Raw genomic sequence first — 16053 nt, forward strand, 5'->3', positions numbered from 1 at the left:
TGCGAGATCATGGGCCTTTTGGAACTTGTAAGGCTTGACCTTGAGCTCATTTTTCAATATGCGTCGGATGCTGCAGTCGGATAATTTCAGTTCTTTAGCCATTTGATTGGCATTTTTTCGTGGATTTCGCTCAAGTCGCTTCTTCACTTTCCGAACCATCTCACGTGACATTGCAGTCTTTTGATGACCACCTCCATGGCATTTTGCGATGCTACCAGTATCATTGTAATGAGTGATGGTGCGATAAACAAAAACTTTATTCACATTAAGGTGTTTGAGCTCACGAACAATTGCTGGCTGTGATTTTACAGCTAAATATTGCAATTAGGAACAAGGAGGAACAAATTCATGTTGGACGATGCCCTTGATGTCAAAAAAGACAATGAGCATCGTTTTCACTTCGGATTTGCTCATTCTTTCCTTTTTTTGGGGCGATGAGACGCAAAAAGGCCTGGTGCCACCGAAACACACCACTTCTTGCTAAAGCAACATCTGGGTAAACCTGCTTGATAATATTAAACGTTTCTTTCGCAGATTTACGGAGCTTTACGGAGAATTTAATCGCGTACCTCTTCTCTAACGAACGCTGTATTTTCGGCTTGCACCACTTACAGAAAAAAATCGCGTGAAAATGTTGGTCCTGACTCTCCAAGTGCTCGGAGATAACTGACCAGCCGCTCGTTCGTTAGCTAGAAACGCCCTCTACCGAATCCAGTCAGTGCGCGCACGATCCGAAGTATAGTCGCGGCGGGAGAAAATCAGCCCTATTACTTTCCGGACGGACCCTGTATCTACCCTGTATCTCCTTCATTTCTGAATATCTCAACTTTAGAGACTTATGACTGTATCACAGTGCATAATCGCTCGATAAATGTTCTCTAATTATGATAGCTAATGACTCAAAAAATAGTGACGGCCCCAAATTTTGGTTTAGTTCTGTCTTTTCAAGTACAGGAAACAAATCCAATAATTTATAAAGGTATGTGGTATATAAATTCAGGTAGGACTTGGTACGCAATAAAATGTGTGGACAACTTCGTTATAACGTAATAATTTTATGGTAAATAATGTGTTCTGACGTGCGGCAGTTATAGTAAATACGTCACCAATTACTATATCGATAGTATTTGGCAATAAAATCTGCATAACTGTTGTAAGTGACACCCAGCTGGCACAAATCAATGCCAGGTGATATGATAATTAAATTTATGAATGAAAATCAATATGTTTTTATGGCATCTTATAATAAAAACATGCTATAAAAGTACCCCATTGGAAAATCTAATGGGTTATAGTTGAGACTTACATATATTATATTTAATCAGTGAAGAATATAGTCCACCAAAGAATTCTTAAATATTCTGACTTGTTGCTATAAAGTCCATCGAAAGTAAGGAAATCAGTTTTTAGGGAAGATTTGTAGTTTAGATCTTCATGTCATACTTCAAGCATAAGCTTTGAGCTAAAATTAATCAGTTACATATTTTTGGTGATGATTTGGTTTCCTGTCGCCCTTATGGAGTTACGGCCGTATTATGACCATAATCATAATTCGTTAGGCGTGGTGACATTGATATTATCTCCTGACGTTCTCGCCCATGTAACTTTTTCGGCGCTGAACATTTTATCTTTACTACTGGTAATTTTCCTTGGACTAATTAAATTAATATTGATATGCTTTAGGCCTACTTACTTTACTGTATAAATCGAGAGAACATTCGTTGCTTGTGTTTATTTGAGTCGGGTTCCAGAAACAAAGTGGAAGTGAAATAGTCAAGATCAGTGTATTGAAACTATCCCAAAAAGTGCAGTGAACTTTATGCAAATTAAAATATTTGTTATTATATAAATGAAATATTAATTTTGTAATAAAAGAATTATTATTTCTGTCATCTAATCGGTAGAAGTCGTAAGGCTAATTCGTATAAAGGCGTAAGTGAAATGTGTTTCCAATCTAGAGTTGAAATGTTCTTGCCTTGAGTTGATTTTTGATTCTTTTTTCATAAATACAAGCCCTCAAAAAAAAAAAAGGAGTGCGTTAGTAAAATATTTTAAACATTGTCTGAAACATAATTTTACTCGAAAATAAATAGGTCTGTAGTAATAATTAAAATCTAATCGATTTCCTTTAATATTTTCATAAGTTATGAAGTCTTTCATTGTGATATAACATGGTGTTTTCGGAGTTAACAGTGACGTGGGAGCCTAGTCGCGAGTGCGACAACTTTTCGTTTGATGGCAGGAGATATTTCGTCTTGCCCTCGTTCACTGCTAAACCCATCTGCCTCGCTTCCTTTTCCATTTTGGAGAAAGCAAAACCAACGGTCCAGGTGTTGAGGCCAATGATATCAATATCATCGGCATATGTCAGCAGCTGTACACTCTTATAGAAGATTGTACCTGCTCGAGATTAACTTCTGCAGCTCGAATTATTTTCTCCAAAAGCAGATTGAAGAAGTAGCACGAAAGGTAGTCGCCTTGTCTGAAACCTCGTTACGTATCGATCGGTTCGGGGAGGTCCTTCCCTATCTACTTTGATACACTAAAATCACCGAGCATGCTTTCGTCCGACCGCCGTACTTGAAAATGTAGCTCAGCCGACAATCTATCGACCCCGCCGATTTCTTCATGGTCGGGCAATACAACGTTTGCTTCATCGTCATCGATTGGGGAATCCGGTTCACCATCTCCAGGTCTTATGCTTTCACTGCTATTCAACAGGCTGAGGAAGTTTTCCTTTCATAATCATAGATCACCTTTAGGGGTTCTACAAGAGTATACTGCGGTCATGAAGCCTTCTGTTAGTTGCCGCATCTTTTCGTAGAATTTTCGAGCATTATACCTGTTGGACAGCTTGTCAAGCTCTTCTTCTTACGGAATTCGGCCTCTCTCTTTTTTGTCTGCAAATACGTATCGCTTCCCTCTTTAACTCTCGGTATCAAGTAATTTGATTATAGTACAGTTTAATACAATTGTCACTAAAAATCCCAACTAACTAGTGTAAAATACGACTTTTTCAGGTCTTTAAAAAAGTTCTGAGAAACATATAGAGTGGAAAATTTACATTTATGATACATAGGTTAACAGAGTTAGAGTTAGAAAATGTAATTTATACTCTCTAATTTTTGGAAAATAATCCATCAGACAAGATTGGATACACACACTCTTTACTTTGGCTTTAAACCATTTAAACCATTTCGTTATTTCCGACAAAGTTTATATGTCTTGGCAAAAGTGATGATTCCTTAGAAGTGAAGTTTAACTCCAGGAACTTTCGACTTCTGCATCCGTCAAAATATTCTCACTCTGGGTTCTGTGGCAATCATATAGATGACTTTAAGACCCTCATCTGCAACAGGAGTGAAGAGATCTTGTGACTTTAAACGGAACACCCTTAACGTTGGCTATACTTCATTATGTTTTTACATGTTTCTTGGTTCAATAGCCTTCCTGTCAGGCTTATAAGTGCGAATTAGTGGTCATAGAACCATGAAAGAATCTATGTTAACTTAATCTTAAGACATACGCATGATGTAAACCTCATTTCAATTGTCTCATCATTGAGCAAAGCCCTTCAAACATGACGCTTCAAAAATATTTGGACTTCAGCATCGCCGTTTGCTTTATTTTTAGATACACTTCCCTCTATACACTATACATATGTATATATTTGAAGTTCACTCGTGAGCCATCATTTTTCAAATGCCTGGCTGACGTTTCTATAATTAAACTTAGAGAGTATGTGTGGGTTGGTATAAAGTACGCGTACAATATAGACGATTGCTTCCCAAGATCAACGCCACAGATGTTCAATGTTTGTCACACGACATTGTTTTTGATATATACATACACACTTGCATATATTTATATGACTAAAAGACTTCTAAATTTAGTGGCATTTCCTGAAGGAAGGAAGGCGGCGCGTGTATCGCTTTAATTAGATGCACAGTTTGGGAGCGAGGGCCTGTACATTTGTATGTTTATATGTGTGTTTCTGGAACACAGCGCATTATTAGCTCTTAATTAACTGCATAGATATGCCTCGGTGTTATGCGTGCTATGCGTGAAGAATGGACTTAATAATTACACCACATACATGCCTCTCCCTGCTGCTCGGCAAACTACTGGAGAGATACACGAGTGTACATAAATTCTTGAGAATCGAAAAATATATACATATATGCTTATCGCTGCATTGACTCACTTATATGCATGCCACATTTTCAGTATATACTTGCCACATCACCCATTTCTTTATAAATAAGGCTGCGTTGCATGCTCGGAAACTTCAGATTCGTTTGTTTGGCGCTCGTGAGCACATCAGAGCACCGCTAGCTGATCAATTTAGCAATTACACTCAAAAACTTATTAATATTTGTATTTAATTTGCACATTAACAAATAAAAAACTGGTAGTTGTTGCGGCGGACACACGTACATATACACATATGGGTGATAAGTGAGGGTAACGGTCACGAAAAGCCTATAAAAAGAAGACTGTAGAGCTTCAAAAGAAAAACCCAATAATCATTTATTCTCTTCTCAACACATTTCATTGCAGTGAACTCTTGAAATCCATTGGTTCCACATCGAAACTACTCACCGAATCCATCGGCGAGCGTGTGGCGCTCAAAACTAAGGGCATAAAGAACAAGTTCGATAAGAATTTCAGCACGATCAGCAGTGAGACGGCACAACGTTTGCGTAGCGTCGGTAAAAACTTCAATACAAACTTCACGCTGACCAAAAAGGAGAAGGACAAAGAGAAGGAGAAGGCCACAGCGCAATTCCACACGGAACGTCCACAAACACTGCCACCCAACGATCAGGTCTTCGGCTCCATCTCCTTCACAAGCCCATTGAATCACAAAACCGACGGCGTTGAAGATCTGTCCGCCAGCGCCGCTGATTGCTCATATGATTTGCCGCGTAATTTAAGAGCGGCGCGCAGCGATTTGGATCTACCCGCGCCACCATCTTATGAAGACGCCCTCAAAACTGCGCCACAAACATCATTCGCACGTAACGCACCCATTAGTAAGTCGGTGATGGTGCCCAAACATATAGCCGCTGAGGCGGCCAGTGTGGCGCTGAAGAAGCAACGCAGCAATACGAGTCTGCAAAATGTCACAGAGGAGACACATGCAACGGACAACAGTTCAGTTGGCACTTCGCGCGACTCAATGGATTTACCATCGCCGCCAATGCCCAACTTTCCAGCGCCGACGTTGCCGAAAGAAGTGGTGGCCGAGATTTCGGATGGACTGTATGGCAAACTCAAGCCCATACAGCCACCACAACGGCTGAAGCGACGTAAGAATTATGAAGAAATACAACTGCGACGTGCGCTGGACACCCCATCACCGGTCGGTGGCGCCTCCTTACGTCCAAATGTTGATTCGGTTGAGCTGCAACAATTGAATATGGAAGCTGCAGCTGCGGAACGCGAAGAATCTATGTTGTTGCACAAACAGATACTTGCCGCCGAGCGGCGTATGCCGAATCCCGACCGCAGTGACTCTTGGGAGTATATCGCTGATAGTGTGGAGGAGAGCGTGTGCTCAACACCAGAGCCGGTATATGCCAACGAGGATGCCACCTATGGTAGGGTATTCGAAATGGCCACAAGCAGCAAATCAGCAGCGACACAAGCAAATAGAAACTACGAAAATACCACGATTAGCAGACCTTCGACATCGCGTATGCAGGCAAATAATTTTGGCCATACGAAAACTGCCGAGGTGGAAGGCGCAGTTGGCGGTTGTATGGCAGCACCTGTCGAAATTATACAAGAATTCGATCCGCTTTCCAGTCGCAAAGCCGCCACAATCTGCAACTCAGATAAAAGCAATCAGCTCTTGCTTTTGGAGCATCTGCTCGAGGAGGATATATACGGCACAGTTTCGGGAGATCAAGTGAAATCCGATGACGATGTTAGCATGTGTACATCAGAGGAAGACAATCAGACTGCGGTTACCGGCACCACAACGGCTATAGTGTCGCAGCAGCCAGCCACAGTGGTGCTGCCTACACCGAGCAACAAGCCCACCACCACAAACAGCGTCAGAGATTCTCAAATACAGATTGTGCATCAAAACGCACAGCTGCTCTCGGAGAGCATGGAAAACATGCTGGACGATGAGGAGGAACGCGTGCGACCCTACTTAAGCCGAGTTGAGGAACAACCCGCAAGCGGCAGTAACGTAGACTTATCCCGCAGTGGCGATAATCGCACACAATGGTTCGTGCAGGACAACAATAAAGAAAACAATGAGCAGCAAAGACGTAATCCCTTCAACAAGCTGAATATCGTCGGCGATGGTCCACCATCCTATTTGGAAGCTATTGGCGCTGATGGCCGTCCACCATTCACGCCTAACGAACAAAAATCACGTGCGTCACGTTTCATGAACACAGTTAATGTATTCTCCACCAATGTTAAACAACGCGTCGGTGCGATCACGCGTAAGAGCAGTTTCAAAATGGCACCCAAATCGGATGTGAAGGTTACGCTACAGATGGTGCCACGCCCCACACTCTCGCCAATGCTCGTGCGTTACGAGGGACCGTTGATACGTTTTCCATCCGGTGTTGTAGAAGATATACTGAAAGAGATGCAAAATCGTAAGGCCATACTGCGCGATCGCCAATTTCAAACATTCCTCGATCAGGAGATGAAGACACCCAAAGAAACCATACCACTCGATTGCATTACGACTTTGCAGTGTGTAAGCAATAGTCGTGTAACTGATAATTCGACACATTTCTATTGCTTTGAAATTACCACAGCAATTCCGAAGAATCAATCGAATTCGGGTAATGTGCAGGCAATGTCGAATCCGAATCTGGTTATGACGAGTACCTCGTCGGGCAACTGCAAGCATCAGCGTGTGGCACATCTGTATGGTGTGAGCAAGGAATCAGAACGGTAAGTAGAAAAGAAGATAAAGAAAGAGAGAGAGACTGAACTGTTTTTAAAATTTTTGTTTTTACCCCTCAGCGGCATTTGGATGCAAAAGTTGTTAGAAAGCCTAACCAATACCATACCACCGAAATATCTCTGCCATTACTATCGTGCCGGTTGGTGTTATCTGAAGAACTCAATAACCTCCGAGTGGAGCGGCACTTGGTTAGTGCTGAAGAAGAATCAAAGACGTTTGATATTCGTAAGTGAAGCTGCCGGAAATCTGGAGAAAATGGATCTACGCAAAGCGCGCTGCATAGGTAAGTAGATGAAGACAGAGTTGAACTTTTTCTTTATTATAAACTCCTTCTTTTAGTGCTCAAAGACAGCGATGAAACGATACGCAACTTACACGTCGAGTCTGGTCCGACGCTTATGATAGACTGTCCACCATTTACAGTATATATGATTATGTCCTCACCCCGCGAAACTAAAATTTGGCGTCACATCATCCGCGAGGTGGCACACAATAATGGCTTCTCGCTGATCGATCAACAATTAACTAAATTCAATGTTCCCGTTATTGTGGATAAATGCATCAATTTCGTTTATATACACGGTTCCATGTCGGAGGGTATTTATCGCAAATCCGGCTCCGAAAATTCCATATTAAAGCTATTATCTGCCTTCCGTGCCGACGCCTTTAATGTCGAGATCACACGAAACGAATATAACGAACACGATGTGGCTAACGTCTTGAAGCGTTTCATGCGCGATCTGCCTGAACGTTTGATGGGTAAACTCTCCGAGAGCTTTATGTGTGTGACTGAACTCACGAAAGCGTCGGAGAAGATACAAGCGTACAAAGAACTCTTAGCACGTCTGAGTGTGATCGAACGTGAGACACTGAAGAAAATTGTCGGACATTTGGCATTTATAAGCTCACAGAAAACGAAGAACAAGATGAGTACGAAAAATCTGACAATGATTTGGGGTCCGACGCTGTTACAAAATCACGTAAGCACTTAAATTCCTTGGGCTTTGTGGATAAACTTGGTTATAAGTCAAACTATTTTCATTTTTTTACCGATCAGCATCAGCAAGAGGAAATGGTTTACTCACAGAAGGAGGCTGATGTCTTGACTGATCTAATAACACTTTACAAAAATTTATTTCCTTTGACGCCGGAGGAGATGGTAAGTTTTCTTTTTGACTTTAGTTCCACATTTTATTAAAAATACTATTATTATAGAAAAAGGAGCAAGAAATGCTGATGTGCTTGCAGAAATACTATGCGGCCGCAGAAACGATGGCAGACTCTGTGAAAAAGTCAGGCGATTTGAAGATGTGGGTGGTTCTAAATGCCAAACCAGAGCTTACAAATGAGGTAAGTGTTAGATTATATCTAGAGTTGGGAAGTTGTTGGTGTGAAAAAGAAGATAATATGAGTTGTCAGTTGGAGAATTAGTCCTCAATTTTTTATTAATAAGTAGGTTTAGGTTAGGTTTGGTTATACTGAACGACTGCTAGGACATACAGAGGTGGTCTTCAGATGTTCATTTTAATTCGAGCTGTAGTATTCGTCACACAGGATTTTAATACCTTTTACAAACTTTCACACAGACTTGACATCTAATTTTGATACTTCAACTAGTCCCTTGAACTGCGAAGCTCCTAGATATATAAGACGAGTTTTAGATAAGTTTGGACAGAAGCAGCGTCTGTCTTTTAACTACTTCTATTCATTTACAGAATGTCTGATCGTTATTAATACCCATTCAGCTCGCATGCCGGTGCCTATGGGGCCCTTGTTCCATCTCACTGTGCTCCGTCTGTCAGCGCTTTTAGAAATATCATTATGTATGGTTTTTAGGGACTTACGTATTTAAAGTACGGTTCGATAGCCAGACGAATGACACTATTGGGAATCTCAACAGCTATTTTGTTTCCACTAAATCTGCTGCCTCCCTGCTTTTAAGGACATTCTCTGACGCAATGTGATGGGAGATTATTGCCTTATTTGTTACTTGACTCTCAATGTACATGTATATTGATCTTCTTTATGTTGTTCCTGCCGCAGAAAGAATTGTCTGAGCTCCAACTCCGAGCAATAGATCCCTTAATAAATTTCGGCATCCACTCCATTACTTCATTTATGATCCATCTGAGTAGATGTTGCTCGTCCCGAAAGGTTGTTGCAACTTAGATCTCGTGTATCCTCAAAGTACCTTGAGCTCTATAAACCTATTTTGAGTTAACTTGGTTGAAGATATTTCAGATTCTGATATCGCAAAGATATAATTGTCAAGATGGACGTATTGAGATGATTTTGGCTCGTGTTCTTCTTCAAAAAAAAGATCTCGACATCTAGACAACAGTATTTTCAACCTTTATTTAATGCCTAAGCTTTATCGGGCTCGAGAATCTCACTTAAAGCCTAGGTATTCATATTATTGACCATATAACTCGGTTTGATTAGTATGCATTGGAGGCGTGTAAGTCTTTTTTATGGTCAATTTGTGTTTATTTTCTTGCTTTGTCATTTTTATTGCCCAAAAGTTATGGTTGAGGTTTGGCTAGAGCTGTTAATCGGGTAACTAAGCGGGAACGCGATACCACATCCATAGTTGACGTAACTCCAAAGAATAGTAATTTTCTGTTTCTCCATTTCATAGATTAATAACGAATTTTGAATTTTTTGTACAGGAAAAGGATCAGGTCAATGTCACAATCACACCCACCCGCACCGCCTACGACATCTGCCGCGAGCTAGCGCCCAAAATGCATATGTCCACCCACCAAGTATCCCTGCACGAAGTCATTTTGAACGATTGTTTAGAGCGTCCACTACACCATGACACAAAAGTATTCGACGTCGTGCTCAATTGGTCCTACTGGCCCGAGGATGATCGCAAAAACAATTATCTCGTTGTCAAGCCGATCGATACGCTGCGCGAAGTACAACGTGCCGTTAAAAATCTGGCAACCGTGACACCCGGCAAAGAGCTGAAATTCGCCGATAATCGCACGAAGTCCTTCAAATCATTGCTGTGCGAGCTACGCGACGGCAAAATTGTGATATCGAAAAAAGACAAAAATGACAAAACCACCATTGTGCGTGAGATCTTCTTGCACAGCACCACAGCGTATTTGGGCTTTGAGAAGAAACGCGACTTTCCATGGAGCTGGGCCATCACATTCGTCGAGCGCACGCAAACGCAGATTTTGAGGTTAGTTTGTGGTTAGTTTTTGGTTATATAGGGTAAAGTTTTGGGTAGTTTAAATTGAAAGTTATTTTTATTATTTTATTTTTATTTTTTTTTATATCTTTAATTTTTTGTATTTTTTCATGTATTTTTTTATATTTTTTGTTTTTTTTTTAATTTTCTTGTAGATCACGCGATTCACCCTTCATTGGTCATGTGCTAGCAGGCAGCGAGTGGGTCGACCGCACGATCTGGTACTCCAGCATTTGGTATAGCTTGTATGGCGACAATATACTGCCACCGGCGGAAATTATTCTCAAGTAGCTGCAGTGCAATAATATTTAATAATAAATTTTTTTCTATTGCGTAAATAGGTTAGCAGTATAGGTTATTTAGTTAGTTTATGCATTTATGCTTAGTGAAGTACGCTTAACTGTAATGAAACGCCATCATTTAGTAACTGCACTTCATTTGCGATTTATTGAGCATTTCCATTTGCATTTTTTCTTTAACAAAACAGTTATTTCATGCATTTGTATTTGCCTGTGTGCATTGTAAAATAATTTTCATTTAAGTTTCTAATATCAAAATGGTTGGCAACAGCTTGTACTTGCCACATGTTGCAATGTAAAAATATTTAAAAAAAATTTAGATTTCTTTTCGAGAATTTGTAATCAATTTTCATGCAATCTTCACAACATTTGCATTTACATCTGTGTATGTATGTCTGTATTTGTATATTATTAATTATCAAAGTCAAGGTAGTCATAATGGTTTTTAAAAAAAATTTTAAAATTTAAAAATTATTTTTTTTCAATTTTTAAATTTAAAAAACTATTTTTTTTAAATACTACAAATTTTTAATATTAAAAAAAATTTTTCGAAATCAATTATTTTAAAATTATTTGTATGTGAGTGCATTAATGCAGTAATAATAAATATATATCGTATTTAAATAAATAAGTATTTTTTATAAATTATGCAAATCGTGTTTTCTTATTAAAATTTTACAAAATTGAAAGTTAGAGTGTTAAAACTTAGTTTTAAAATCGAATTAAGTACAAAGCGCCAACGACTTATGCATGTGTGTGTGTGTGTAACATATTCCACACAAAAGTATGTGTGCTTGTATAGAATGAGCTCATCACTAAAAACAAACTTTTTAAAATTTTATAATAAAATTACATATTAATAAATATGTATGTATGTGGCGCTAAATTTAAAAATACTACAGGTATATTTGTGTATGTGTGTGCGTGTGTGTGTGTGTGTTTTTAGCCTACAGCAAATCCTTGTCTAAAAGGTACTTGTATGGACGGAGGTGTAGAACGGACGCTTGGCGCTATGACGACAGCAAAACAACAACACTGTGTAGGCAAAGGCGAGCAGAAAGCCAATAGTGTTAAGCGCCATCGATAGAATCAGTATGGTTATCCACTCGCCGCGCAGCTCCTTGCAGCTCAAGTCCCTGCAAAAGAAAAATGTATACAGTAAACAAACTGAAATTTCCAACCTGCCCACCCTTTCCCTTACCGATACTCCACTTTGTAGCTTTGATCATTGTAATGCTCCGGCACCACTTCTTCGTCCAACAGTCCGTTCGCCACTTGTGCCGCACTGCTATTCGTCGGCGCCGTCAACTCGTCTTCGTTCGCGTTGAAGATGCACGTGCAGGAACCATGCTCCAGCAAAATATTTGTCGGCGCACAGTGTGTGTCGTCGGCGCAGAGGCGCGCATAGTGCAGGGCGGCGCAGAAGACCGCCACACAGCACAGCAGGACGGCGAGGAGTGCCAGCAAGTATGAGTCGGCGCGTAAAAATTTGAAACAATTCTCGCGTACTTTGTGACGTTTAATACGCTGATAGCGTACAAGCACAAGTCCAAGAATGCCAGCGAGCAGGAGCTGCAAAGCAGTTAGAGAGAAGTTGTTGAGAGACGATATACTTTTTTGGAGATTTTTTATATAAAGTATCATGAGCTGGTATATGAAACTTGAAGCTAACTTCGAACGCTGAAATGGATAATATTTCATGGTGCTCTGAAGACTGGATCGATACTAGATTTCGCGGATTGGTAAGGCACATCTTTAGAATTATTTTGAACCTAAAGTTCTAGAAGTTTCCTGAGACAGAAACGATCTCATCAAGGGATTAAAAGATGCCTTCAGAATCTCCGGTCACTAAGTTTTTGTATCTTGAGAACCATCAGTCGACAATAAAGCTTCACAACCGTTAGCTGTAAAATACGTTGGATTTAATTGAAGAATGATTGTAGTTTGGGTAGGTGCCACATTCATTGCATACGTGGTTTTAGTCAATGGAGGAAATGGGTCCACAGGACAAGGCTTTTTCATAAATTTGAAGACGGTCAAACTTTTTGCGCGCTTTATGTGATGGCTTCGATGGCAAAATACTCAATTTCCGTCTAAAATAAGATAGTAAAAATCTTCATCATGTAAAGCCATAGAAAAGTAAAAGTGCAGTAGGAATTTCGACTTTGGCTCAAAGATGGATATTATGTTAGTGTCCACTTAAGAAGTCCTCTCGAGTTAAGGAACGGTGGCTTAAAAGAGAAGACACAGAATAAAAATTTCAAATGCAGATATCTGTGCAACAAAAACGGAATTATATAACTCTTACTGTGGAAGAGAGCGGGCTCTATTAGTTGAAGGTGATTCTTTGAATCGGATTTTGAATTTGGTAATAAATTAACATATAATCCCAGCAGACAATGAATACTTCCAATTCCGTTCGGAATAAGCTTAAAGAGGCTGCGGATCCTTTCATTCGTGAGCTAACATTAACCATTATGACTGAATCAAGAGTATACGTTAAGCCAAGTATCTAATCCAGAGATATTCCAATTATATATTAGGAGGAGCTTCAGAAGTTCTTTGATAAACATTTCATAAATATTCTTTGTCCCCATTATATAAATGTTGAATAAAAATAATAGGTCAATTGAAAAGTCTCATGTCTTTTGGAAAAAAAAAAATTATTTTTATTCAACGTAGTTCTCTTCAAAGGTGATACACCGATTATTACGATCACTTTTCGATACCATTTATGTAGTATGATTTGTCTATTTCCATAAAATAGGTCTCGGTTTCGATGATCACCTTTTCAATCGACGAAACTTTCTTCCCAGTAAGCATTTTTTTGATATCTGAGAACAGGAAATAGTCGCTGGGGAAAGATCTGTGAATACGGAATGGATGCGGAAGCAATTCGAAGGCCGATTCATGGATTGTTGTCATCGTTTTCGCTAACTTGTGACACGGTACATTGCCTTAGTGAAAAAGTACTTCCTTTCTCTTCAAATGCAACCGTTTTCGACGATTTCGTCCTTCAAAAGGTCCATAACGTTATGTAATAATTGTTCTTGATGGTTCTGCCTTTTTCAAAGTGGCTAATAAAAATTATTCCTTGCGCATCCCAAAATACAGACGACATATCCTTGCTTTGGGGCGGGTTCAACGTGTGTAGCCCTCTCGGATGACTGTCGATTGAACTTCGGAGGGTATTAATGAAGCCATTTCCATTGCGGCCGGGAACTTTTCAATTGACCTTTTACTCTTTCAGATCCGAAAGTATTTTGACTCAACTGATTTAACTAAAACTCTATGCGCTTAATCCAAAACAGCAAACAATTTTTCCACTTTTCAACTCTTAAATCTTGATTTTTATATGTATAAAGAAAGCTTAATACGAAGCTACTCACCACTAAACCGCTCCAATATGGATTATATTGTATGGCCGTATTGGGTGCCAAACAGAATATCCAAATTGCTAGGAATGATATTAGTAGACCAACTATTATCTCCAGTATGAGCAACCAGCGGGCAAGATTCGGATATTTAAAACTCATTGGATTCGGATACTGAGTGGCTGTGTACAAAGAAGGCTCCATTATAGAAAATATATGCTGATAATATATAAACAAATATATTTATGTAAGTGTATATCTGATGCAAATAAATCCAGTATATAGTAAGTGATCTGTTGTGTATGCTGTAAAAGTTTGTCGTCTACTAACCGCGCTCACTTGCTTGGGGACCTAATAGACCGACTGACTACAACAAAATCTGGTTATTAACATTACCACTAGATTGGTTAGGTTTAATTATTGCGGGGATTACGTGCTACAGTATATGTCAGAAATATATTGAACTTGACGTAAGAAGATTATCAAATGATAGTTGCTAGTTATTAAGACCGTTACGGAAATCAAATTAGTATATCATAGTAAAGTGGAAGGGCAATTACAACAAAAGTAAATGGGCTTATAGATATGTGTTTTATGTTAGTTTGAACTCTATTAGAGATTAGATTACACTTAATTGTTGGCGAGTCTAATAAGCTTCTTGTTTTCATATGTGTGTACAGTATATTTGTGTGAAAGCATTTACATAGGTGGGAACGGATTTAAAGGCTGGTGCTTGGGTCTCATACTCGTATTAGGAAGCATTAAAATACTCTTACGGTATAATTATTGTAGAATCGGCATTTCATAATTGAAAAAATTATGTAACAATTACTATTATAATCTAGGCTCAGGTCTCGAGCTATGCATTACCAAATTGGATATAAGTAAGGTACAAAAACGGTACATAGATTTTTAGCGAGATTTTAATTTAATTTCCAGCTTTGAGTTGTCTGTTTTAACGACGGGTGCAATTACGGTTCAAATGCGGTACAAAAACAGTACTACTAAATTATGCTACAAATTTCATATAAATTTCACATTCACGTTTTGAGCTATACATTTTCATGTTGGGTATAATAAGGGCACAAAAAACGGTGTAATTATTAGCTGGATATTTTTTATTGATTCACCGTTTTGAGTCGTCCATTTTTATGGCTGATACAAACATGAGACGAAAATTGTACAAAACCGGTACATCAAAATTAAGCTTAACATTTAATTTCGCATTATCAAAAGGTTACGCGTTTTGGGCTATGCATTTTCATGTTGGAAACAAATACGATACAAAATCGGTACACATATTTTTAGCTGGTTATGCATAAATCATTATCGATTTCGACTTTTAGCCTTTTATTCCCATATTCGGTATAAATACGGTACAAAAACGGTACAAATAATTTAGCTCAGTATTTCATGACTGTGATTACTGTATTATAATTTCAATATAATCGATACAAAAACCTTTAATGATTGATAATTATCGATACCTTCCAAACTCTAGTCATAACAAACTATTGCAATCGCTATGTACTTGTAAGTATGAAGTGCAATAATTACATCTTAGCATTAAATGATCCATTAGTAATAAAAGGATTAATAAGCAACCGACTATTAGGATTTATTTTCTAACAGCAATTAAAGTTAACATGTTGTTTCTAAAGTCATGCGTATATACTTAGTTAGTTTTAAATAAGTAAACATACATATGTACATACCGGTTAATGCGCACGCTAAATCGTACTACAAAATAGAGAATAAGTCAAATTAAACTAAGTACAGTGCGCCGAAAATTAAAAGACACATGTCAAAAGCTATTTTTCTAAGTGTTAGCATTTAAATTTTTTTTCTAATTTGTTACTAAGTGTTACTTATAGACAGAACAAGCACCTTGCCACTTACCTGGATATGTTTTATTATTTACAACTAGCATGCGACTGTGCCTTAAACTATTTCTTGTTGGAGTATGTCGGCCGGCGATTTTACTACCTTTTATATTCTGCGGTACAGTGGTGGACATGTAGACGGCCTGAAATTAAGAAAGTGCAGGATTTTTTATTGAATAAGAATTGCCTTAGACAATGGAACAAGAAATAATAAGGATCGGTCCTAAAAAATTATCCAATAGGTTTGCATTTTATAACTGAAAAAGTACTCGAAATGATACCCATTATCTATTCACTTATTTAGATCACTCTAGAATGTAGCGAGGCAGATGAGTCCCTGGTGAGAAAAATCATT

At 38.7% G+C, this 16053-nt stretch overlaps 2 protein-coding genes across 5 annotated transcripts in view; one reads left to right on the forward strand and one right to left on the reverse strand.

Moving 5' to 3' along the window:
* The window catches only part of LOC120774204, a 35157-nt gene extending 24205 nt beyond the window's left edge, over positions 1 to 10952 (forward strand). For both annotated transcript variants that reach the window (XM_040103647.1, XM_040103648.1), the window contains exons 3-9: positions 4561 to 6927; positions 7000 to 7223; positions 7280 to 7920; positions 7998 to 8099; positions 8156 to 8290; positions 9610 to 10133; positions 10298 to 10952. In XM_040103647.1, coding sequence (XP_039959581.1) covers positions 4561 to 6927; positions 7000 to 7223; positions 7280 to 7920; positions 7998 to 8099; positions 8156 to 8290; positions 9610 to 10133; positions 10298 to 10433 — 4129 coding nt within the window. In that variant the 3' untranslated portion in view covers positions 10434 to 10952. The remainder of the gene's footprint in view (positions 1 to 4560; positions 6928 to 6999; positions 7224 to 7279; positions 7921 to 7997; positions 8100 to 8155; positions 8291 to 9609; positions 10134 to 10297) is intronic.
* A 121-nt stretch (positions 10953 to 11073) lies between these two features.
* LOC120774506 (CUE domain-containing protein C354.10) overlaps positions 11074 to 16053 on the reverse strand; it is a 43764-nt gene continuing 38784 nt past the window's right edge. For 2 of the 3 annotated variants that reach the window (XM_040104186.1, XM_040104187.1), the window contains 4 exons: positions 15715 to 15841; positions 13831 to 13997; positions 11643 to 12013; positions 11074 to 11577 (listed from right to left, as the gene is read on the reverse strand). In XM_040104186.1, coding sequence (XP_039960120.1) covers positions 11406 to 11577; positions 11643 to 12013; positions 13831 to 13997; positions 15715 to 15841 — 837 coding nt within the window. In that variant the 3' untranslated portion in view covers positions 11074 to 11405. The remainder of the gene's footprint in view (positions 11578 to 11642; positions 12014 to 13830; positions 13998 to 15714; positions 15842 to 16053) is intronic. The other variant, XM_040104188.1, reaches the window with a different exon arrangement.

The sequence above is a fragment of the Bactrocera tryoni genome, chromosome 4, assembly GCF_016617805.1.
Source record: "Bactrocera tryoni isolate S06 chromosome 4, CSIRO_BtryS06_freeze2, whole genome shotgun sequence".
NCBI lineage: Eukaryota > Metazoa > Arthropoda > Insecta > Diptera > Tephritidae > Bactrocera > Bactrocera tryoni.